Source organism: Helianthus annuus, chromosome 6 (genome assembly GCF_002127325.2).
Source record: "Helianthus annuus cultivar XRQ/B chromosome 6, HanXRQr2.0-SUNRISE, whole genome shotgun sequence".
Lineage (NCBI taxonomy): Eukaryota > Viridiplantae > Streptophyta > Magnoliopsida > Asterales > Asteraceae > Helianthus > Helianthus annuus.
Window position 1 is genome coordinate 66,470,130 of NC_035438.2, and position 26,340 is coordinate 66,496,469.

General features: G+C 37.2%; 1 protein-coding gene across 2 annotated transcripts; it reads right to left on the minus strand.

The window, feature by feature from the left end:
- Positions 1-6,987: 6,987 nt before the first annotated feature.
- LOC110893994 (NADP-dependent malic enzyme) lies at positions 6,988-17,432 on the minus strand. Of its 2 annotated transcripts, none has more exons than XM_022141156.2 (17): positions 17,160-17,432; positions 16,232-16,352; positions 16,054-16,128; positions 15,541-15,692; positions 15,367-15,472; positions 15,219-15,284; positions 15,050-15,145; positions 14,886-14,957; positions 14,634-14,816; positions 14,367-14,414; positions 14,226-14,279; positions 14,061-14,159; positions 13,881-13,970; positions 13,130-13,207; positions 12,877-13,042; positions 12,667-12,795; positions 6,988-7,222 (listed from the first exon to the last, which is right to left on the minus strand). In XM_022141156.2, exons 1-17 carry the CDS (start codon positions 17,363-17,365, stop codon positions 7,134-7,136), a joined length of 1,830 nt encoding a protein of 609 aa, XP_021996848.2. In that variant the 5' UTR covers positions 17,366-17,432; the 3' UTR covers positions 6,988-7,133. The 2 variants fall into 2 exon arrangements, with proteins under 2 accessions (XP_021996848.2, XP_021996849.2); XM_022141157.2 differs by having other exon boundaries at positions 14,634-14,732; positions 17,160-17,383.
- Positions 17,433-26,340: the final 8,908 nt, after the last annotated feature.

Below are 26,340 nucleotides of genomic sequence, written 5' to 3' on the forward strand. Positions count from 1 at the left end.
ACTGAACCAACATGTGGTATCAGAGCATATGTTGATTAGTCAGTTCTGTTTTCGTATCCATAATTCTGGGATTGAAACTTGGAAAACGGAATTTTTTTCTTTAAAAACCGTATGAACATAACAGCCGATTTCGAGTTCATCAGGTTGCGACTCGAGATCTCTGTTTTTCGGGAAAAGATAAATTGTTTGTTCACCGAATTAACTGGGTTCATGTTTTACAACCGAAATCTGTTTAGAAGTCTTAAAAAATTTCAGGTTTCGGGTTCCAGAATTTTATTTTTTTATGATTAGGGTTCATCATGTTCATGAGAAAATTCGAAGTATTCTGTTATGTTTTGGAATGATTTAGGATTAATGGGTGTTTTTTCCATATTTGATCTAATTTTATCTTTTAATTTTATTCGAAACTGTTATTAGATAAACAGTTATTATTTTCGAAATATGTTGATAAAATTAGATCACTTTAAAACAGGAAATAATATCCCATAATCCCTTAGATTTCGAATTTTCGGTTATGATATCACAATTAACAGCTGTTAGCGAGGTTGCTACTCGCAACCATGAGGTTGCTACTCGCAACCATGAGGTTGCTACTCGCAACCATAACGTCATCACTCGCAACCATGAGGTTGCTACTCGCAACCATAACGTCATCACTCGAGACCATGAGGTTGCGACTCGCAACCATAACGTGATTAGTCGAGACCGTAGTTGCGACTCGCAACCATAACGTGATTAGTCGAGACCGTAGTTGCGACTCGCAACCATAACGTCATTAGTCGAGTTCGATCCGCGCTAACGGGTAGTTTGCTATTAAATAAATGGTTTTGTAATTTACTTAGTTAATTAATCAGAATCAGATAATGTAATGTTTTACAAAACCAGAAATAGCTTAACTTGAATGAGCTTTTGATATATCATTTCTGGCCAAAGCTAACTTGATACATCTACTTATCATTCAAGTATTACGAAAGCTATGCTAAGTGTGCATCATAAGCATGAATGTTTTAATATCTGGCCAAAGCTGATTTAATTCTTTCATAGATGGCATACTTAGCAAGTGCATAACTAAAGTGATTGTTTCAATTTCTGGCCAAAGCTGATTTGTTACAACCACTTTGCACATATGCTTAAATGATTACACTTCTGGCCAAAGCTGTTTTGTTTTCGTTTAAGTAGAAATTTTTAGTTAAGTCTATTATTTTGATGTTAGTAATAGACATTATCACAGCTTCATTATGTAAAATGGTCATTATTTTGCCTGCCTTAGTTTAACGTGCCCATAGATCACATTAGAATTTCTTCCTTAGTATCATAACTTGCTCATCTTATTTCCACTATCAGCACCCAACTGCGGGATTCCACCTTTGACTGGTGATAACTTTGCTGCATGGAAGGATGCTCTCATGCTTACTCTCGGATTGCTTGATTTTGATTATGCTCTAAGAGAGAATAAGCCAGCGGACCTTACCACTCAAAGTACTGCTGCTGAGCAGTTAACTCATGAAAAGTGGACTAGGTGCAACCGCATGTCTCTTATGTTTATGAAGCAATCCATAAGCAATGCAATCAGGGGAGCTATTCCTGATTCTGAAGATGCTAAGACCTACTTGGAACATGTGGAGGCTCAGTTCAAAGGGACGTCTAAGGCGCACGCTAGTACTCTTATTCTCAAGCTGGTGACAACTAAGTATGATGGGAGGAGCGGCATTCGCGAGCACATCATGATGATGAACGACATGGCCAATAAGCTGAAGGGGCTGGAAATGGAAATCAGTGATGGTTTCCTTGTTCATTTCATCATTACTTCGCTTCCTTCTTCTTTTGAAGCATTCAAGATCAACTACAACACTCAGAAGGAAAAATGGACGATGAGTGAGCTGGTCGCTATGTGCGTACAGGAGGAGGAGCGCATGAGGATGGATCGCACTACTGATGTTGCCAATTTCACTACCTCCAATCCTAAGAAAAGGAAGCACAATTATCAGAGGAAGGATGCTTCTAAAGTCCATAAGTCTAATCCTAACCCTAATACAAGTGCACCTTCCAGCTCTAAGAACTCCTTAGGCAGTATCCGCTGCAAGTTCTGTAAAAAGACAGGACACATGCAGAAGGAATGCCCTGACTTTAAGGAGTGGCTGGCTAAGAAAGGTAACGATTATTTTATGATACTTGAGTCCTATAATTTAAGTGTTCCTGCTAATTCTTGGTGGTTTGATTCTGGTTCTATGGTTCATGTTACCAATTCTACTCAGGGATTCCTTTCAATCCGGAAGCTGGAAAGAAACCAAAGAACGCTTAAGGTTGGGGATGATCGAGAATTAGAAGTGAAGGCCATTGGAACATTACAATTAGTTATGAAAACTGGTTTATGTATTAAACTTTATGATACCTTATATGTTCCTGAGGTAACTCGGAACCTTGTATCAGGACCAAAGTTAGACATGGACGGTTTTATTGTTTCCCATGGTCATCGCAAACTCTCTATCCATTATGATTCTGTTCTTTATGGTACTGGTGTTCTGGATGGAGGTCTCTATAGATTAGAACTAGATGATGGCTTTTCCAAATCTTTGCTGTCATATAACATTAATGAATCACTCACAAAGATGGAAGAGAAACGAGACTTAGAGACTTCATCCATGTTGTGGCATCAGCGTTTAGGCCACATTTCAAAAGAGCGATTAAATCGTCTCGTAAAGGATGAAGTCTTACCTCCTCTCGATTTCTCTGACTTTGGAACATGTGTCAAATGTCTTAAAGGTAAAATGACATTAGCGAATAAGAAAGGTGCCACTAGGAGTTCTAATTTATTAGAACTCATTCACACTGACATTAGTGGTCCCTACCAAATCGCTGGCATAACAGGACATACTTCATTTATCACTTTTATTGATGATTATTCTCGTTACATGTACTTGTATCTTATTAAGGAGAAATCTGAATCTCTAACAACTTTTAAAGATTATAAGGCTGAAGTTGAAAAGCAATTAGATCGTCAGATTAAAGTTGTGAGATCAGATAGAGGCGGTGAGTATTATGGAAGGCATACTGATGTGGGTCAAGCTCCTGGTCCATTTTATGAGTTTTGTAAGGGCCAGGGGATTGTGAACCAATACACCATGCCTGGTACACCTCAGCAGAACGGTGTCGCTGAAAGAAGAAACCGTACCCTTATGAACATGGTGCGCAGTATGTTAGCCAACACTAACTTACCATTATTCCTCTGGACTGAAGCATTAAAAGCAGCTGTTCATATACTCAATAGAGTTCCTTCTAAGTCTGTCCCTAAAACTCCTTATGAACTTTGGACATGAAGGAAACCGAGTCTTAAATATATGAAAGTATGGGGCTGCATTGCTGAAGCAAAACTTTACAATCCTTTCCTAAGGAAACTTGACCCTAAGACAGTTACCTGTTTCTTTATCGGGTATCCTGAGAACTCTAAGGGTTATCGTTTCTATTGTCCTTCCCATGTCACCCGTATTGTTGAAACCAAGCGTGCCGCGTTCCTGGAGGATTTCAAGGTCAGTGGGAGCAGTACCAACCCTTACGAAGAATTGCAAGAAGTACAAGACGCGGGGGGGAGAGACTCGTCGCTTACCATTACTCCGATTACTCCTCTTGTACCCAATGCAATTATTACACCTGAAGCTACTGCACCAACTCCAAATTCACCTCTACAATCAGAACCCATTATACCTCATGACGAAGGCACATCAAACGCTCAAAAGCAAGACAACGCTGAACCCGATAATCCACTCAGGAGGTCATCCAGGCAAAGAAGGCCTCCTAATTGGGATGATTATGTTACCTACCTGACTGAAATGGATCCCGGAAAGCTCAATGATCCTATCTCTTACAATGAAGCCATTAGCAGTGATCAGTCTTCTGAATGGAATAAAGCAATGATTGATGAGCTTGATTCCATGAAGAAAAATGACGTTTGGGATTTGGTAGAATTACCCAACGGAGTCAAACCCGTAGGATGCAAATGGGTGTTCAAAACAAAACTGGATCCGAATGGGAACGTTGAACGCTACAAAGCGAGATTGGTTGCAAAGGGCTACACTCAGAAAGAGGGAATTGATTATCAAGAGACGTTTTCACCTGTCTCTCGTAAAGATTCATTAAGGATCGTCATGGCCCTAGTAGCTCATTTCGATTTAGAGCTGCATCAGATGGACGTTAAAACCGCTTTCCTTAACGGAGATTTGGACGAAGATGTTTACATGAAGCAACCTGAAGGCTTTGAGCCTGAAGGTCAGGAGCATCTAGTCTGTAAGCTGAAGAAATCCATTTACGGGTTAAAACAAGCATCACGTCAGTGGTACCTCAAGTTTGATGAAGTCATGAAGAAGCAAGGTTTTATGAAGAATCAAGTGGATCAATGCACCTACCTCAAGATGAGTGGGAGCAACTTTACTATACTTGTCCTTTACGTTGACGACATTCTATTGGCAAGTAATAGTTTAGACATGTTGCATGAGTCGAAGCGGTTACTCTCGCATAACTTCGACATGAAGGATCTCGGAGATGCTTCTTACGTCATTGGCATCGAAATTCACCGAGATAGAAACAAAGGGATCTTAGGATTGTCCCAAAGGGCCTACATAGATCGTGTCCTTACACGGTATAACATGCAACAGTGCAAACCCTCCGTCGCTCCAGTAGTTAAGGGAGATGTTTTCGGTTCGTTTCAGTGTCCGACAACAGAGGTTGAGAAGGAGCAAATGAGCCAGATACCTTATGCGTCAGTAGTCGGGAGCTTGATGTATGCTCAAGTCTGTACTCGTCCAGATATCGCTTATATTGCTGGAATGCTAGGCCGTTATCAGACTAATCCTGGCCTAGATCACTGGAAAGCAGCTAAGAAGGTACTTCGATATCTGCAAGGAACGAAAGACTATAAGCTGACTTATAGAAGAAGTGATCATTTAGAAGTGGTGGGCTATTCTGATTCTGACTTTGCCAAATGCAAAGATGACAAGAAATCCACTTCGGGCTATATCTTTATGTTAGCAGGCGGCCCTATCTCTTGGAAGAGTCATAAACAACAGTTGACTACAACTTCCACAATGATGGCAGAGTACATTGCTGTCTATAACGCAACCTGTCATGGAATGTTGATTAGAAACCTGGTCACTGGACTCAAAATCGTTAATTCCATTTCTAGACCATTGAAGCTTTACTGTGATAATTCAGCTGCCGTTAGTTTCTCGAACAGTAACAGTTCGACTGGAGCTGGTTTATATCTCGATACGAAATATCTATTTGTACGTGAACGTGTTGAGGAAAATAATCTTTGTATCGAGTATATTAGTACTAAGGATATGCTTGCGGATCCGATGACTAAAGGTCTCCCTTCTAAGGTTTACGAAGAACATGTTCGGAATATGGGATTATGTAAAGACCTTATTTGAGCATATTGTACTAGCTTATGTTTTATGTTTAATGAAATTTCCTCAAGTTTGATTTTGTATGTCTATTAGAATATGTTCAACCGGTATAATGACATATAGACAAATAAAAGGTTACAAATCAAACAAAGGGCTTACGCGTATTTTGATCATGACGATTAGGTTTTAAATTAAGGCTATAGTATGATTAATGGGGGTCCTGAGTCGCATAATGATTCAACGGCTGTATTTTTCTGCTATAGTACTTGTTTAAGGCTAAAATGAGTGTTAACTCCTGATCAGGCTTATCTAATACTCATAGTAAATGATTACTCGGCTAAGTGGGAGAATGTAAGATTAAATATATTACGTATTAATATTTAATCTATAGCCATCTTAATCATTTACATTATAGAGATCAAAATATATTAGAACCTATTATTTAATTAGTTGGTAATTGTTGATGGACCATATTACTCTTAGTAACTAATTAGGTTTCCTCCTGGGTGCTTATATAAGGAGAGTTATGTGGAGGTTTAAGGGTTACTCAGTTACACAATTACACCACCCCATTAGCCATAACATCATCACGAAACCTCCTCTCCTAACCGATACCCTTTTCGGTTTCTAAGTCCCCATCATCAGTTAGCACCCTAAGGAGGAACCAGATCAAGATGACAGGCATGTCGAACTCTCTCACAGGATTCTCCTCTGCACTATCTGTTGTGACAGGTATGATTTATATGTTTTCCTTTATGCACAAACAGAACTGAACCAACAACACGGCTTGCTCGGTAACCAAAAGAACAATAACAAAACAATAGCAATAACATTTATATAAATCTATTGTTGAACTAACCATGTGGGACAGTGGCAATTATTGATAAGAATGTGTTCGTTAGCTGTAGAGCTAACACACCAATAATCTAACATCCGCAAAAAATGAGTACTAGAAAAATTGGACCCATTTTGAAAATCAGAAACGAACCATTTTAAACCGGTTCGAATTGTTATAAATAAAATATATTATATTATATTATATTTCACACTACTCCGATTTTTATGAAACTTAGGTCATATGATAGAGAAAAATACGCCCGTCCCAACAGTATATTCGTATTTTTATAAAACATTATATGTATCGAGTTATGCGAGAAAAAATGAGTTACGCAGCAGAATTAATTATATATATAAAATAATTACAATAATCAACTTTATTTTTACTTTTAAACTTCAGTTACTTACGTTTGAAAGTTGCGTCTACTCAGTGATGGATCTAGAAAATCTTCATAGGGGTAACGTTTTAAAAAAAGGGGTAAGGAAATCGAAAAAACGTCAAATTTTTCCTAAATTTACACTACCGCCGGAGCGCCAAAGGGTAGCGGAGGCTACCCTTATCATAAGGTAGGTCCGCCCCTGTTGATACCCATCGTTCAGGTTGCCGACGTGTAGATTACCCGCGACAAGGACTCACCCATCTGATACACGTCTCTTCATTACTAATATTTAAATTTCCGGATGTTACAGTATACCTATGATTGTGTATATTATTGTGTATGTATTGTATGTTATATATGGATTATAGAACTAATGCAACAATCACACCGTAACCAACCATGCCCAAAACAAAATACTAAACCACTTACAAAACCTAAAGATTTTACCATTCAGCAAAACACAAACTCAAGATAACATATTAATACACTAGAAACCACACAGGAGTCTGCTAACGCTTTATCTGTAGCTTCTGTAGTTGGGGGTGTACATACAACTCTCAGCATACTTCACCAGATCCGTAGGGCGAGGGAGACGTGTTGCCAAACCTGTAAACATCCAGCCAGTTTTTATTAAGCCAAGAACACGAGTTACTTTCATCCTTCTGTTTCGGAAAGGTTTTATCTTTTAAACGCATTAAAGGTTATATTTAATGCATAAACCTTGTATTTCTTCTTTTCACTAGGATTATTACTATAATAATCCGACATTTGTAATCGTATTGGACATAGTTATTAGACGGGCAATAATTATAAGCTAGATTATATTACATAAGTATGTTATTATTATTAGAATGCATTAGTTAGTGTTATTTGTATTATTCTTATTATTATTCGATATCATAAGTTGAGGCGGTTATCAATATGTGAACCCCTCGAATAAATATACACTCATATGTATCGATTTCAATTTACCAATTCAATTAAGAACTTCATTCATTCTCTTGTTTAAGAAATCAATTCTGTTAGCGTGATTCAATCCAACAAAGTGGTATCAGAGCCACCGATCATCAAATACAAGATCTGCAAATCGCCATCAAGTGCAAAACCCTAATTTATACATGGCGACCAACGGAGGAATTCAAACTCAGATTCCAAAATTGCTGGGACAGAATTACTATCATTGGCATATACAAATGAGAGTATTACTAGAATCACAAGACTTATGGACGATAGTGGAAGAGGGATACTCAGATCTTCCGGAAAATGCATCTGAAAGCGATCAGAATATTCAGAAGGAAAAGATCAAGAAAGACAGGAAAGCGTTGCACATAATGTTTCAGGCCGTTAATGAAACAATATTCGAGCGAGTGGCAACATGTAAGACTTCAAAGGAAGCGTGGGAAATTCTGCATAAGGCATACAGAGGAGAGAGTAGGGTAAAAACGGTAAGATTACAAACCCTTAGATGTGAATTCGATGCATTAAAAATGAAGGATAGCGAATCTATAGAAGATTATGTTAATCGCACAACGGTAATAGTTAATCAACTGCGTTTGAATGAAGAACGAATAGAGGAACAACGGATTGTTGAAAAAATTCTTAGAAGTTTAACCAGAAAATATGAATCGGTGGTTGTTGCCATAGAAGAATCTAAGGATTTGAATACAATCTCCACAGAAGAACTACAAGGAATTCTGCAATCGCATGAATTACGTCTGAAGCAATATGATGATGCCCCAACCGAGCAGGCATTTCAAATACAAAGTAATTACTATGATAGATCAAAACAATCAAGGTCAGAGAATAATGGCAGAGGACGAGGCAAAGGGAGAGGAAGGTTTAATGGTTCAATCCGATGTTTTAATTGTCAAAAATTAGGACACATGGCACGATTCTGCAACAAGAAAAATGAGAATGATAAGTCTAACAATGCACTTATGCACACAGATGAAGTAGAAGATGAAGATGATGATCCTATGTTCATGATATTTAACGTCGAAGAAATAAGTACCTGGATAGTGGATGTAGTAACCATATGACGGGGGATAAGACTCTGTTTATTACATTAAACGAATCCGAACGACGGGAAGTGAGAACTGGAGATGATAAGCGATTAGAAGTATTCGACTGTGGAGATGCAATGATAAGAGTTAGAGGGATAGAGAGACGAGTTCCTAATGTGTTTTATGTGGAAGGCCTGAAACATAATCTATTAAGCATCGGTCAATTAATACAAAAAGGGTATGATGTGAAGTTCAACAATCAGGAGTGCACAATTAAGGATTCATCCGGATCATGCATTGGGACTGTGAAAATGACTGGAAACAAGATGTTTCCATTAAATATGAAACAAGATCTAACACCTCGGGTATGCAATGTGACAACTTCAGATTCTTTAGAATTATGGCATCGAAGGTTCGGACACTTAAATTTCGAAACATTATATGATATGGGTGTGAATGAGATTGTGAGAGGATTGCCGAAAATCACAAGAACACACAATGTGTGTGAAGGCTGTATCTTCGGCAAACACGCTAGGAAACCTTTTGCCAAACAAGCAACATGGCGCGCAAAGGAACCATTACAACTCATTCACTCAGACATATGTGGACCGATGAGAACACAATCCATAGGAGGATGCAAGTACTTTATTACGTTCATAGATGACTTCACTAGAAAAACGTGGGTATATTTTCTAAAATTCAATTCTGAAGCTTCGACTCATATCAAGCTATTCAAAGCACTTGTCAAAAATCAAAGTGATCACAAAATAAAATGTATACGAACAGACAGAGGCGGAGAATACTATGGTCATGAATTTCAAGATTTCCTAAAGAATGGTGGAATACGTCATCAACTTACCACAAGCTATACACCTCAGCAAAATGGTGTAGCCAAAAGAAAAAATAAGACTCTTATGGAGTTGAGTAGAAGTATGTTAAAGATGAAAGGTTTACCGAATGTGTACTGGGCCGAGGCAATCTCATGTGCACAGTGGCGGAGCTTGACCAAAAGTTTCGAGGGGGCGTAAAGTGATGGGACCCAATTTTTTTTCCTATCGTTATGTTTCGGGTCGGGTCGGCTATCTATTCGGGTCAAGTCAAATAATAATAGTTCCAAATAAAACTAAAAAAATGCATTCATTCAAAGTGGTAACAAACTTTACTTTAATTTATATATTGTATAAATATTTAGGAAAAATAATTGGCGGAAGGCGATCCTATATATTTTTTCCTAAATATTTATAAAATATATAAATTAAAGTAAAGTTTGTTACCTAGGGGGAGGCGATCCTATATAATTTTTAAAATTTCTGGACGAAAAATCGAAACTTATACACTTCTAACCGAAATATTGGGGTGGGCGGGTGCACCCCCGGGCACCAACAAACCTTCGCCCCTGCATGTGCAACTTATCTATTGAACCGGGCAATAACAAAAAGTGTATCTGATAAGACACCACAAGAGGCCTGGAGTGGAAGAAAGCCCAATGTTGAGCATCTAAGAGTTTTCGGATGTGTTGCCTATGCATATGTTCCGAAGTAGCAACGAGGCAAGTTAGATGACAAGACTGAAAGAACTATTTTTGTCGGATACAGCGAAAACAGCAAGGCTTATAAACTTTACAATCCAGTAACGAAGAAGATTATCATAAGTAGAGATGTTGTGTTCAATGAAAACCAACACTGGGTCACCAACAAAGGAAGTCAAGAAACATCGTTCTTAGAAATCAATAATCCTGATGAAGAGACTCTAAGTGAAATAGCTGAAGATCAAGATCAACCTGTTGTACAGCAAGAGACTGATCATGCACAGGAACATTCAACCTCAAGTACCCGAAATGAAGATCCAGTTAGCAGTTATAATGAAGAGGTAAGTACGACCGAAGACTTACATAACGGAGTTGAGGATGCAGATTCGTCTTCTTCCTCAGAAAATGAGGTTATAAGAACAAGAAAAGTGACCGATGTATACCGCAAAACAAAAACGCTTGCAAAGGCTCAAGTGGATGCATTATATGATAAAGAGTGCAGTAATTCAAACAACGTGGTGAACTTTGTCCTCTTTGCTGACACGGACCCGACAACATATGAAGAAGCAAGTAAACAAGCCAAATGGAAGGATGCTATGGACAAGGAGATGGATTCTATAATTAAAAATGAAACCTGGGAATTGGTTGAACCTCCAAAAGGTCAATCACCAATAGGTGTGAAATGGATATACAAAACCAAATATGATGAGCATGGGAAGGTGAGCAAACATAAAGCAAGATTGGTGGTGAAAGGTTACAAACAAAAATACGGCATCGACTATCAAGATGTTTTCGCTCCAGTAATAAGATTTGACACCGTTAGACTCGTTTTGGCGTTAGCTGCACATCATGGATGGCATTTACATCAAATAGATGTAAAGACGGCCTTTCTAAACGGGAATTTAAATGAACAAGTGTTCATTGAGCAACCAGAAGGGTACATTGTCAAAGGTGAAGAAGGAAAAGTATGTAAACTAAAAAAGGCACTCTACGGATAAAAACAAGCACCAAGGGCATGGTATAGTAGAATAGAAGGATATTTTATATCAAGTGGGTTCAAGAAATGCATTCATGAGCATACATTATTCATCAAGATAACCGAGAAGGCAAGGCTCATAATCTGTCTTTATGTTGATGATTCAATTATAGCAAGTGACTCATTACTAATGATAAACAAATTTAAAAAGTCAATGAAAGAGGAATTCGAGATGACAGATATGGGAGTTCTGCATTACTTCCTCGGAATGGAAGTTTTGTTTAAAAACGGAGATATTGTGCTTTCACAACACCAATATGCAAGAGGGTTATTGGAAAGATTCAACATGACAAACTGCTCGGGCATTTCCACTCCAATGGAGTACGGGTTAAGACTGTCCAAACAGGATCCTGATGATGAAATAGAACCTAATATCTATAGGAGATTGGTCGGCAGCCTTATGTACTTGACTAATACGAGGCCGGACATTATGTTTGCAGTCAATAAGATCAGTCAATTCATGGAACAACCGAAGAGAAGTCATTGGGAAGCTGGAAATAGAATTCTAAGATATATAAAGGGAACAATAAATCAAGGATTAGTGTACTCAAAAGGAAGTAAAGGATCGTTGCTCGGGTTCAGTGACAGTGACTATGTAGGGAACATCGATGATAGTAAAAGTACATCAGGATATGCCTTCTACTTCGGATCTGGAGTTGTGGCTTGGCAATCAAAGAAACAAAAAGTGGTAGCTTTATCATCAACGGAAGCGGAATACATCGCACTCTCAATGGCTGGGTGTCAAGCACTTTGGCTCAAAGGAATCTTGGATGAATTAGAAGAAAAGTTAAAGCAGCCTCCGGTGATCTACTGTGATAATAAATCGACAATATGCTTAGCCAAAGACCCGGTGTATCACGGTAAAAGTAAGCACATAAGAATCAAATACCATTTCATTCGAGATCTAGTCAAGAAGAATCAAATAGAAGTATGCTATTGCTCAACTAAACAACAAGTTGCAGACATCCTTACTAAGGCATTGCAGCCCAAAGACTTTCAGCGATTAAAGGAGCTCCTCCATTTTAGAGAAATCTAGCTTACGGGAGGGTATTAGATGGGCAAGAATTATAAGCTAGATTATATTACATAAGTATGTTATTATTATTAGAATGCATTAGTTAGTGTTATTTGTATTATTCTTATTATTATTCGATATCATAAGTTGAGGCGGTTATCATTATGTGAACCCCTCGAATAAATATACACTCATATGTATCGATTTCAATTTACCAATTCAATTAAGAACTTCGTTCATTCTCTCGTTTAAGAAATCAATTCTGTTAGCGTGATTCAATCCAACAATAGTTATACTATTATTTATAAAGATTATGCAAAAAGCCTTCCGGGTCAACCCATCTCGACCACAACTGTTATGACCCATACAACTAGTAGCCATTTCGTATTGGGCCCGTTTTCAGCCATTACCAAACCAGTTTGACCCACCCAATTTGCCACCTCTACACACCGATAAAACACAACTCACCAAGTTCATACGCTTTAGCAGCAACATTTGCAGCAATATGAGCCGAAATCTTTCTAATGTTAGCAAGGGGAGGATAAATCATCCCTTTATCGTAGTGCTCCTGCATTACTTGACTAGCCAACGCTTCCGCTGAATAAAAAAAAATCCATTAATTTAATATACGTAATGCATACATCATGCTTCATATTAAGGATTGTGATTTGTACTTACATGCTGCCAAAAGCATCTCATCGTGTACACGGATTGCACCGGAGATGACCAACCCAAAACCAAGTCCCGGGAAAATGTAAGCATTATTTGCCTGGCCAGGAATGAAGCTTTTGCCGTTGTATTCACACGGATCAAAAGGACTGCCACTCGAATATATTGCACGGCCCTACACAATGAGTGGAATAAGTGCAGAGTTTGTGTTAACATGAGCTTTCTTTTCTAATGGAAGTACAAAACAGCCAATGTCCGTTACCTCGGTCCAAGTGTAAGCTTGTTCTGCAGTGCACTCTGCTTGTGAGGTGGGATTGGAGAGAGCCATAATAAGCGGTCTCTGCATACCATAGTTTATTTCATTACTTTAGTTTGTGTTCCCCTGTGGTATATGACTAACTTAATGGGTTGACTTCGAGTTATGGTTTTATCTCTAATGGGTGAAAAAGATTGCCAAAAAGGAAATAGGTCAAGATCACCCAATGTTTATTTGAACGCTCGTGAATCATTTTATGTGGAGTAAAGTACACGGATAGTCCCTGTGGTTATCCAAAATTTTAGATTTGGTCCCTAGCTTTCCAAAAGTACACAGATGCTCCTAGTGGTTTGCACTTTGTAACGCATCTGGTCCCCAACTTTTGTCAAAAGTACATGGATGTCCCCTGTGGTTTGCACTTTATAACGCATTTAGTCCCTAACTTGGACTTATGCGTTACAAAGTGCAAACCACAGGGACCATTCATGTACTTTTGGAAAGCTAACGACGAAATCCAAAATTTTGGAAAACCACAGGGACTATTCGTGTACCAATTATTGGTATACATATTTGTAGCACTAGTTATTTAAAGTTCAATATTTTAGATAATAAAATGTCTTTTGTGTCAACCCAACATGAGGCATGCCAAAATTACTCTTTACCCAAAACACCCATTTTGCCACTTATAAGTCATCGAGCATGTGCGTTCGCGCGCGCGCGCGCGCGCGTGTGTGTGTGTGAGAGAGAGAGAGAGAACCTCATTGATGGCTGCCATGGCCTCAACTACATCCTTTGTAAATGTCTGTCCTACCCCCGAAGTTCCGATCAGGACTGATGGTTTGATGGCCTGATGAGATGATTGTTGGAAATGAAGTTAACTTCTATACTAAACTAATAAAAAAAATTATCATGAAAAAAATCATTAAACCCGTCTCACCTTAACAGCATCTAAGAGAGTTGAAAGAGGCTCATGCTCATGCGCCCACGGTTTTTTAAAGTGCTGAAGGGATTCTTTGCGAGAACTAACAATTAATCCCTGAAGATGCAATCATCACATAAGAAAGACAGAAGCACATTTTAGGAAGAAAAAAATAGTACCCGCCTTAGAATCCACAAGCCATATCTTCTTACGAGCCTCTTCAACAGGAATATTTGTCTATAAACGTTTTTAACGATAAGAAAAGCAGCAATTATTAGTGTGTGTTATACAACTAAAAGGTAATCTTTAACAAAAGGCTAGTACCTTTGTTGATATCTCGAGAGCAATAAGCTCTGCTATACCGGTCCCCGCCTGAAATTACAAAAAAATTTAAAACTCACTTTGTCAAGGTGTTACATGTGATAAAAGACGATATATGCAGCTTTTGCTCCTAAAATAATAAATTTATGATGTAAAAGAACAGCTAGAGTTTTGTGCACACTACCAAAATCCACATGCTCATTCTTTGGAATTGTTTAAAACGGATTGAAATTATGTTTAAAAAAACGAGCTTAAAGATACGAGTCTCACTTCCCCAGCACCAAAGAACAAGAATGTATGATCAGCCAAGCTACCGCCAAGTAATTTCAGTGATGCAACAAGACCGGCTAGAACAACAGATGCAGTCCCCTGAATATCATCATTGAATACCAAATGAGTGGTTCTATATTTGGCTAACAGCTCAAACGCATTGTGGTTTGCAAAGTCTTCAAACTGCAAGTTTTAGGCGATACATACGTAAGAGTGTATATCTAACTTTTAAGAGCCACACAGATTATTTACCTGCACAAGAACTTTTTCACCATAGTTCTGCTTGACTGCAGACATGAACTCTTCAAGTAGGTCATAATATTCCTGCGGAAACAACAGAATAGAAAAGACACGATTAACGTAATAATCAAAATCAAGAACCCTAATTAAGTATGAGCAGACTCAATGTGATGTACCTTTCCAGTGGCCCTCTTTTGTCTAAGACCAATATAGAACTCATCGTCCAGTAGTTTCTGGTTGTTTGTCCCCACATCAATGGTAATCGGCAAGCACTACACAGACAAGTTAAAGACCATGATTAGATTTACAACAAACATATATTTAAATTTAAACGTTGAAGCTTACCGCAGAAGGCCTAACTCCTCCGAGTGCAGTATATAAAGCAAGTTTCCCGACTGGAATTCCCATACCCTGAACAAAATATTATAGTTGCATTATTAGACAACATTTGATAAAACTTAATCATAAAGTAAAGGAAATAAGCTTATTTCACCTGACACCCAAGATCTCCCAAACCCAATATACGCTCGCCATCTGTCGCCACGATAACTTGAATACTTCTCTCGGGCCAGTTCTTCAGTACCTCAAGAATCTTTCCCCTGTAAATTCAGTTAATTTGGTATATTGTATTTCATGCAAACAAAGTTCAATAATGTTAAAGCCATACTTCTCTTTCAAACTAATGTAGAGACCCTGAGGGCGCTTGAAGATACTTCCATATTTCTGGCAGGCTTCACCGACCGTAGGAGTGTATACAATAGGTAGAAGTTCTTCAACGTTGTCAATAAGAAGCTTGTAGAACAGCCTCTCATTTCGCTCCTGTAAACCGTATTAGAATAAAGATTTGGGACAATACAGCAAATCAAAGTTAATGAAGAAGTCAATGAAGTTGATATGAAGCTGATCCAATTGTTGGCAGACGCTTACTTGGACGTAGAGGTGCACAAATTGGGTTTTGGGCACAAACCGGTTTGGGTTGGGTCGGAGATGGTCAAACCAGGTTTCATCCCTACAATTCGGTTTGGTTTCCAACCCGGTTTTGACCAAGCATAAAAAGAACATAACTAAGGCTACAAGTGGAGTTACGGGCCCATAAACATGTAAGGTTTTTTATTACTCATTAATGTATAAAGTTTCTTGAAAATTATCTTTTGTGCTTCTGTTCTACGTATAGCGATACCTGGAGGTCCATCATAGCCACGTACTTTTGCAAGGGAATGTCATAACTGCGAATACTTTGCATCAATTTCTTCACCTGGTGAGTAATAAACACGAAATTCTTAAACAAATAAACAAACCGCCATCTTTAACACAAATCGACCTTGAGTGTTTAACGAAACTTGAGGACAGATCCAAACCTGAAGTTCCTGCGTTGAAACAGCCGTAGGCAACAGACCACGCAAGTAATGAGAATCTCTTTCCCTCTCGGTGAACGCAAGCCCCTTATTATGGTGTGGATCCCTCAGCAAAGTGTATCCACTACAAACAATAATGTATTGCAGTCACAACTTACAACCAACTTCTAGAAGATAATCTAACCAGCAGATTCAAAGTAAATTAAACAACACAAATCGGCCAGTCGTCATCGATCAAAGGTCAACTCAACGTCATATTACAAATAACTCCTAACTTCATCAACTGGATCAAAAGCAATTTCTGATAAACAATAACAAATACACATCCTGGCTGGAGCTTCCTATCAACTATCATAGTTCAGAAATCAAACAAGAGTTGGGTCAAACTAAGGCTTTAACCGAACCGAACATGTTCGTTCGTTTCAGGGGCGCAGCTTAAGAGGGGCCGGGGGCGCCGATCCCCCGAACTTTTCAAGTTCAGTAGTGTTAGTAGTGTTATATATGTAGTTTTCGTATATAAATTTTTGGGTATATACATTTTCGACCCCGGTTCTATAGAAATTAAAATTTTTGGGTATATACGTTTTCGACCCGTGTTCATTGTCAAGCTTCGCCACAGGTTCGTTTCGTATTGAACTTGTTCACCAACAAGCATCGAACAAAAATTCTTGTTTCGTTCATTAAAGAATTGAACTTGTGGTTCATGAGCACCAACAAACATATACCATTTTTTTAAATTAAAAAAGTAACATTCTTAAAAAAATTCCAAACATTAAACATAACAATCACCTTAAAAACCCTTTTTTTAAGTAGTTGATAATAATCATAAACATAATTATCCTTGAATAAAAACACAAGTTAGACATAATAATAAGCATGAACACAAAACATTTAAGTTTGACTGAACATAAACTAAACATGTAACGGTTACCTGGCGACGGAAACAGTCCACGGCGTGACGAGTTGGTCCTCGGTGGCACGATCTTCACCGTACACGTCAGCAACGCCACCGCCAACGGTGGACTTGGGGTCAATTATAGACTCTCCATCCTTCATCCGCTTCAACGAGGAGCTGTCCATTTTCTGCTGCATACGCTTCAAAAGCTTAATTGGCCTCAAAATTTGTGATCGACTCATACATACAATAATAATATAAAGGAGGCAAAAGATAATCTTAAGTAGCTTATAACGGTTTCAGATGGACATGTGGCAACCGTGCTTACTCACTTATACACGTATACATGCAAAATGATTTATAACCGATTATTTAAATCATATCGGGTTAGACTCATGTTACACTAATTAACCCTATACATTCATAAAAAATAATTTCAACTCAAAAACTAATTCAAAACTATATTATGTCATAATAAAATCCAGAACTACATCATAATAAAGAATATTCCAAAAGTTAATCTAATCAATAATAAAAAAAAATCTAAAATTTCACTATGAAGGTCATCCTCATCAAGTTAATCCATTGGAATGCTGAATATATCAAGTTCACGATCTCTTAAAAGATGAAATTCATTATCAACAATATCCTCGTCAGTAAGAGCATAACTATTTTCATTTCCTACAATGGTAAATAACAAAATTTTAATTACCAATAATCATAATATACAAAAAGTACATTAGATAAATAACATATATAACAAGTAACCTAGTGTTTGAGAAAACAGTTCATGTTTTTCCTCAACAAACATGTTATCTATTTCACCATCATAAAGTTCTCCTTATGACTCTTCTTCAACCACCCAAAATTCCGAATGATATCCTTTCACAATGGATCATAAAATCTCTTAATATTTAAGTCTAGAAAAAACATTTATCCAAATATTAACACTTATAAAGTAAATTACAATGTAATAAAAAAATTAAAATCAAGATAAGTACCTACAAAAGAATATAAATTTTATATATACATAAAAAATAATTACACCAAACCTGAATAATTGAACAGTGTGAATGATTAACTACCCATTATTATTCAACGTATACAAAAACCATGTCCGCCAATAGTATTTTCATTGGATTGGTTGAGTTGGGCGACCACATGCCACCCACAATTTTTTTTTTTTTGCCAAATTACGATTTTGCCTCGTTTATATTTATAGTCATGCATGGCACTTCCCTATTGGCCCAACAAATTTACGATTTTATCCCATTTTAAAATTACGATTTTACCATCAGTTCAAAATTATGATTTTACCCTCACTTAAAAATAAATTTACGCTTTTGCTCCCATATAAAAATTTTCAATTTTGCCCTCGGTTCAACATTACGATTTTGCCCCGTTTAAATTTACAGTTTTGCCATTATGTTTTTTCCTTATAATAACGATTTTGCCATCTGTTCAAAATTATGTTTTTACCCTCATTTAAAAATAAATTTACCCTTTTGCTCCCAACTAAAAATTTCAATTTTACCCTCGGTTCAAAATTACGATTTTGCCCCGTTTAAATTTACAGTTTTGACATTAGTTTTTTTTTTTCTCACACAGCCAAGTTACGATTTTGCCCTCAACCCCATTGGTCCATTTAATTTACGATTTTATCCCTGAAACAAAATTATGATTTCCCCCTCAGTTCAAAGTTACGTTTTCCCTATCGTTTTAATTTTTCTAGCAAAACTATTAAAGTTTTTTGTTTTAATTGGTTGACTCGATTTTATTTTTTTTCGTCTAAAGGAGCTGCCTAACACTCGCTCATTAGTCCTGAAAAATTACAGTTTTGCCCTGAGCCCAAAATTACGGTCTTATCATCGTTTTAGTTTTTTTCCCTAGCAAAATTATAGTAGTGTTTTTTTAATTAATTGAGAACTATTCGGCCATCGCCCCGCAACGCGGGCGGGGAATTTAACTAGTTATCCTACATATACAAAAAAGAGTTGAGGGAATAGTGCCACGCAGCTTGCCTGACACTTCCCTATTGAACCATCCCATTTTTAATTTAATTTTATTCCCAGCCTAAAATTACGGTTTCGTCCTTTGTTTAAAATTACGTTTTTGTCCCTAATTCAAAATAAAATTATATTTTTGCCCTGGCTCAAATTTTACGCTTTTGCACTCAGTTCAAAAACTCATTTCTAATTGTACTCCCAGTTTAAATTTACGGTTTCGCCCTCCGTCTAAAATTACGCTTTATCCTACATATACAAAAAGGAGTTGAGGGAATAGTGCTAGACAGCTTGCCTGGCACTTCCCTATTGGACCAACCCATTTTTAATTTAATTTTATTCCCAGCCTAAAATTACGGTTTCGTCCTTTGTTTAAAATTACGTTTTTGCCCCTAATTCAAAATAAAATTATATTTTTGCCCTGGCTCAAATTTTACGCTTTTGCACTCAGTTCAAAAACTCATTTCTAATTCTACTCCCAGTTTAAATTTACGGTTTCGCCCTCCGTCTAAAATTACGCTTTTGCCCCCCATTCAAAATAAAAATATGTTTTTGCCCCTAGCTCGAAATTACGATTTTGCCCCCAACTCAAAATTACGTTTTTGCCCACAGTTCAAAATCAAATTATGTTTTCCCCCATAGCTCAAAATTATAATTTTGCCCTCAGTTTAAAATTATGATTTCGCCCCCAGTTCAAAATATTTTTACGATTTTGCCCTCTGTTCAAAATTATGATTTTGCTCCCATTTAAAAAATTACGATTTCTCCCCTAGTTAAAAATTATGATCTTGCCATCGTTTTACTTTTTTTTTTGCAAAACTATAGTACTTTTTATTTTGCTTGGTTGACTCAATGTAACTTTTATTGTGTCAAGCAGTTGTCTAACACTCGCTTATTGGTCCTGACAAATTAGTATTTTGCCCTCAGCTCAAAATTACAGACCTTTTATTGTTTTATTTTTTTTAGCAAAACTATGGTAGTGTTTTCCTTTAATTGGTTGTCTCGATATATTTTTTTAGATCGTGTTATAAGTAGTATGTACAAGTAACCTAAATACATGCATACATGTTATGAAACTAAGAAATATTTGATTTAACGCCCTGCAACGCGGGCGGGTATAGGTGTAATTTTTATTCGTCCAGGCATGTCTGGTACATACTCATTTGTCCTGAAAAATTACAATTTTGCTCCCTGTTTAAAATTATAGTCTTTCCATCGTTTTAGTTTTTTTTAGTAAAAGTATGGTAGTGTTTTTGTTTTAATTGGTTGACTCGATGTAATTTTTTTTTGAGATCGTGTTATGAGTAGTATGTACAAGTAACCGAAACACAGACATACATGTTATGAGAGAGAAATATTCGGCTTATTGCCCCGCAACGCGGGCGGGGCAAAAACTAGTTATATATTATATATATGAATTGAATGTGATGATGAATAGTAAAAGAGTCATCAAGAATTTTAAATAATTAATTTTTAATAGTATTTTAATTTAATGATTATATAATTTGATTGCGTTCGGTATATAAATAATTGATTTTTAATGGTATTATATTAATTATACAATTTTATTACATTCGGTATAGAAATTACAATATCTTTTATATCGACCGAAAATGATAAAAACGAACATTGTATGGGCACCGATGTTGTTTGAATAATATCGATCGGTTTTTTATGGTTTAGAATAAAAGAGTCACCAAGAATTTTAAATAACCGATTTTTAATAGTATTTTAATTTAATGATTATACAATTTGATTGCCTTGGGTATATAAATAATTGATTTTTAATGGTATTTTATTGATTATACAATTTTATTACATTTGGTATAGAAATTACAATGTGTTTTATATCGACCGAAAATGATAAAAACGAACATTGTATCGACACCGATGTTGTTTGAATAGTATTTATCGGTTTTTTATGGTTTAGAATATCACATGTGATGAGTGAGACTAGGTAGACTCTGCTAGTTATATATTAGTTAGCAAACACTATAACAATTAACAATCGAACAAAAGTCAAAAGAAGGTAAATTTGAATGACCGGTTGAAGAACTTAATTTGAAAAATCCATTGATTTTCTATCTTTGAATGAGGAAGAAGTTTGATTGATGTGGACTGTCAATTGTTGGCGCTAGGTTTTACACTTTTACTGAGAAGGTAAATAGTCACCTTTTTTAAAAGTTCAAAATTTTCAACCTTTGGCCCGATATAAATCGTTACCGGTATACCGCTTATAACCTGTTCAACCTAATTTACCGGCGGTACAACTGCTTTGCCGTTTTCTCAGTTTACCGGTATGATTCGTGTCGGTCAAGCTTCCTGCATCCGGTTTAACTGGTTCAACCGACCGGTTTAAACTGGTTTTTAAAACCTTGGTAAATACAAAACAATATATCTGGCGTTCCTGGGTAGCTGAAGTGTGTAAATATATACTATTAAAGTTATTGATGCAATTACGTGTCAAAGCCGCTTACGAGACTCAAAAATACTTTATATTGAAACCATGTCATTTTTTAATAAAATTTATATCAAAATGTTCATAAAAAATTAGACAATAGCGTGCAATTATTTTTTAAAATTAATGAGTACAAGTTACTAATGAATAATTAGTTGACGTCATAACTAATTGTTGACTAAAAAATATAGAAAATATATTTGTTTGGTTTCAGTAGTAACATTCTGATTGAGGTGTGGAAGTGTTTGGGAGAGGAAGGAGTCCAATGGCTGACCATTTTGTTCAATCTTATATTCAAATCTAGAGAAATGGCAGATCAGTGGAGGAGTAGTGTTGTGGTGCCTCTATATAATAACAAAGGGGATGCACAATCTTGTGGGAATTACAAAGGGATTAAGTTGTGGGGTCATACTATGAAATTATGGGAAAGAGTAATTGAGACTAGAATTAGAAGAGAAACCCAGGTTACAGTAAATCAGTTTGGTTTCATGCCAGGGAGGTCAACTACGGAAGCGATTCACATTATGAGGAGATTGATCGAAAAGTACAGGGAGAAGAAGCGGGATCTACATATGGCGTTCATTGACCTAGAAAAGGCATACGATAGCGTACCACGTAGACTAATTTGGGATAGTTTGGAGGGCAGAGGGGTCCCTGGGAAATATATAGACATAATTAGGGATATGTATGATAGGACTGAAACTAGTGTGCGTGCGTCTGTAGGGGATACAAATTTCTTTCTTGTGGAGGTAGGACTCCACCAAGGGACCGCGTTGAGTCCGTTTCTTGTTGTCGTTGTCCTGGATGAGTTGTCAAAGTCGATTCAGGAGACGATACCATGGTGCATGCTTTTTGCATATGATATTGTGTTAATCGTGGAAAATAAGCAAAGCCTGAATACGAGGTTAGAGGAGTGGCGGGCAACTTTAGAAGGAAAAGGTATAAGGATTAGTCGTGTAACACCCCAAAACCCGAATGTTTACATTCGGCAAATGTTCTGATATGGTACATCAAGAAATAAATAACTAGGCTACTTAAACTAGTTAAGAATATAGTAGAAACAATTGGGAGATGAAAGTTGAGCCAAATATGTTTAATTAATAAACACAAGGGACTAAAGTGGGTTAAAAATGAAAGTTGGATTAATATATGAAATTACACACACAAATACACACGATCGTGTGTTCTAGAGAGAGCAGGAGCTCTCATGAAGCCAAAACCCTAACTTCATCTAATCCATCAAATTGGAAGGTTAAACGAAGCTCAAATTCATAACCGAGCATGGATTAATGATCACCTTCATAAGGGGATCGTAAGGTATGTCTTAAAAGTTAGATTGGTGATCTTTCACGAAGTGGATTATGATGTAAATTGCGAATTTGTATGAAATGGAGAACGGATGTGTGTTAGAATCATCATATGGAACATGGATTATGCATGGTTTAGGTTAATTTGATGTTTAATGGTGAAACCCGTTTGTTATGGTGAAGATGATGACATGGGTAAATCATCTATGTCTAAATTCTTGCTTAATATTGATGTATTTTGATATGTATGGTAGATTCTTGTTAGAGGAATTGAAAGAAATGTGATTCTAGTATGTTTGATGTTATGCATGAATGATCCATGTTGATTTAGAAGGATAATTTGATGATTTATGTATGAGTTTAGAAGAACATGCATGAATTGGTTGTACACTATGCTTAGGAGGTAGTAAACACGTCAAGTGTATGATGAAATGTATATAGTGTTGTCCGTATAGGCTATTATGATGTTACGGGTATATAATGATAAGTCGAAAGTTAAATTAAATGAACCGCTGACCTCTAAAAGTCAACTGTGTATAAGAAGAATGGTTAGACGTGTTGTCATAATTGTAAGATTAAAGTAAGTTATACGGTGCGTGTTAGACGTATGTATGTTTAATGCGATGACATGATGGATTACACGAGTTGGAAATGATATGAATTTGGTTACATGTATTATGCTTGTTAGAAGTGACTAATGAAAGTCAAATGTGAATTATGCAATCGATATGATCGTTAACATGTAAAATTGTGTATGCTAATAAGAATGTGATTTCGATGACATGGAAGTATAGGAATCATGTCGAGACGGAATCAAGCACGGAAGGCTAACGAGTCAAGAAGTGGCGAGGAAACGGATATGAACACGGATGCATGAGGTAAGTGATTTCCGTAATCACTTCTTAGTTGTTTACGTAAAGTTATGTGCGACTTAATTAAGTATGATAATTGAGGTCAAATAGGAATGAGTTGTATGAAATCGAAGAATTTCGCTAAGTAAATCAAATGGGTCAAAATGAGGTTTTATTGCATACCGGATAGGTTGCATAAGTAACGACTTCGGTATGATAACCGGGTAATGGATAAAATTGTACGTAAGCATGCTAACCGAGAAACGGTGACGCGGGTTAATGGGCAAGAGGTTCGGTAGTAAATCATGAGTAAATGAATAAACAACTTCATAGATGGAAATTGTACTATTTAATGTTCAATTACGTATTAATGAATGAACTTAACGAATACCGGGTATCGGGTGCGTAAACCCCAAGTACGACACTCCGGATAGTGTAAAAGTATTATGGTCATAAGGTTCATGTAAGTTTTGGGTTAAAAGGAATGAGTTATTCGATAAAAAACATGAACGGGTCGAATAAATCGTAAATGAATAATAAGCCGATAGTGTGTAAGATAAGAATTTCCTTAATCCGGATATGGGATTTCAAGTTCACATGATAGCATGTCAAATTACGAGCATGTAGGAAGAAACGGGAGGTTCAACGGGTAAACGGTTCAAAAGTTATGCGTGTTTTAGTGCGTTCGGACGACGAAACGGATCTGCAGAAAAATGGAGAAACCAGGGGCCGTCGCCGACGCCATGTGCAAATGTCGTTTTTCTCCGACGCCCTAATACACTGTCTACGCGATGTTGACCGACGCGAGGAAGCGCACGGTCGTGCGCTTGGGCCGCATGGTCGTGCGATTCCGAGTAAATCATTTGCACTGGCTTGTGCACTGCCAGTGCTCCCGACGTCGTAGGTTCCGCACGGTCGTGTGGTTGGGACGCACGACCATGCGACAGCTGCAAGTTCATCCGAATGTGGAGAATTCATCCGAAATCAGTCCCGTAACCTATAAGGAGTCCCAAAATGTATTCTAAACTCATTGTAGAGTGTTTATGAGATGCGTTGAGCGTGTACGCAAGCATAAAATGGAATGAAATAAGTATAGAGGCATATGTAAGTATAAGTATGGATTTACCTACATGATTAGTGAAAGGGAATCCGTGGGCAAACACGTCTAGGAATGTATGTATGTGAGTAGGTATGTATGTATGTAGTTATGTATGTATGCATGTATGTGAGTAGGTATGTATGTATGTAGTTATGTATGTATGTATGTGAGTAGGTATGCATGTATGTATGTATGTATGTGTGTGTGTGTGTGTGTGTGTGTGTGTGTGTGTGTGTGTGTGTGTGTGTGTGTGTGTGTGTGTGTGTGTGTGTGTGTGTGTGTGTGTGTGTGTGTGTGTGTGTGTGTGTGTGTGTGTGTGTGTGTGTGTGTGTGTGTGTGTGTGTGTGTGTGTGTGTGTGTGTGTGTGTGTGTGTGTGTGTGTGTGTGTGTGTGTGTGTGTGTGTGTGTGTGTGTGTGTGTGTGTGTGTGTGTGTGTGTGTGTGTGTGTGTGTGTGTGTGTGTGTGTGTGTGTGTGTGTGTGTGTGTGTGTGTGTGTGTGTGTGTGTGTGTGTGTGTGTGTGTGTGTGTGTGTGTGTGTGTGTGTGTGTGTGTGTGTGTGTGTGTGTGTGTGTTGCGTATGTAAGCAAGTAAAGGTATGTATGTATGTACGTAGTTATGTACGTATTGTATACGTGGTTTCAATACGTTTAAGTATTGACGTTATTAACAGTGTGCCTCGAGAATGAAATGTAATGCAGGTACATTATTGAAGTTTCGCCAAGGATTAGACACCCGGATGGAATGATTAAATCTAGAAAGATAACGGGATGGAAAGTATATGTGGATAGAACGTAACGAGACTACATGATTAAGAATCTTGTTTGTATATAATGTATGCTAATGTTGCAAATGTGTGGTGGGTGTAGGTTGTACAAATCACAGATTATCATCACGGGGAGTAGCGATCAAAGACCGAGTCACAAGATAGATTGTACGGGAATGCTCGAGTATGTAATTTGATAAACATAAGTTATGCTTTTATTTTATTAAATGAGTACGAAGGATGCATATATTGTAAAAGAGTTATTTTAAAATGAACTTTTAAGTAAGTCAAAACGTTTATAATGAAAGAAATTTTGTGGTACGTATTTCCGTTGCGTCTTTTCAGTTAAAGCGTGCTAGGGTCTTACAAGTTGGTATCAGAGCCCTGGTTTGAGGGAAATCAAGTATGAGGAGATAAATACTTGAACTCAAACCTGTGTGCTCTTGTGTCAAAGAACCCGTACAATCCGAGACTCGTTCAAGATCTAAAGGTAGAAGTAAGAGTAAGTATGTGCTTAAGTATGTGTTTGAAGAAAACTAACAGTATGTTATGTGTAAGGTAAATTTAATTGCTTGAAAGGGGTGATCCGTGAATGCGGTCTAGAACCGGCATCAAGGCATGTAGTAAGACAAATTGGCCCATGTACGTAAATTTAACACGTGGGCGCATGTAATGGTATAATCTGACAAGTGAAATAAGACTTTAAATGAAATATAATGATGAAATGGTAAGGAAG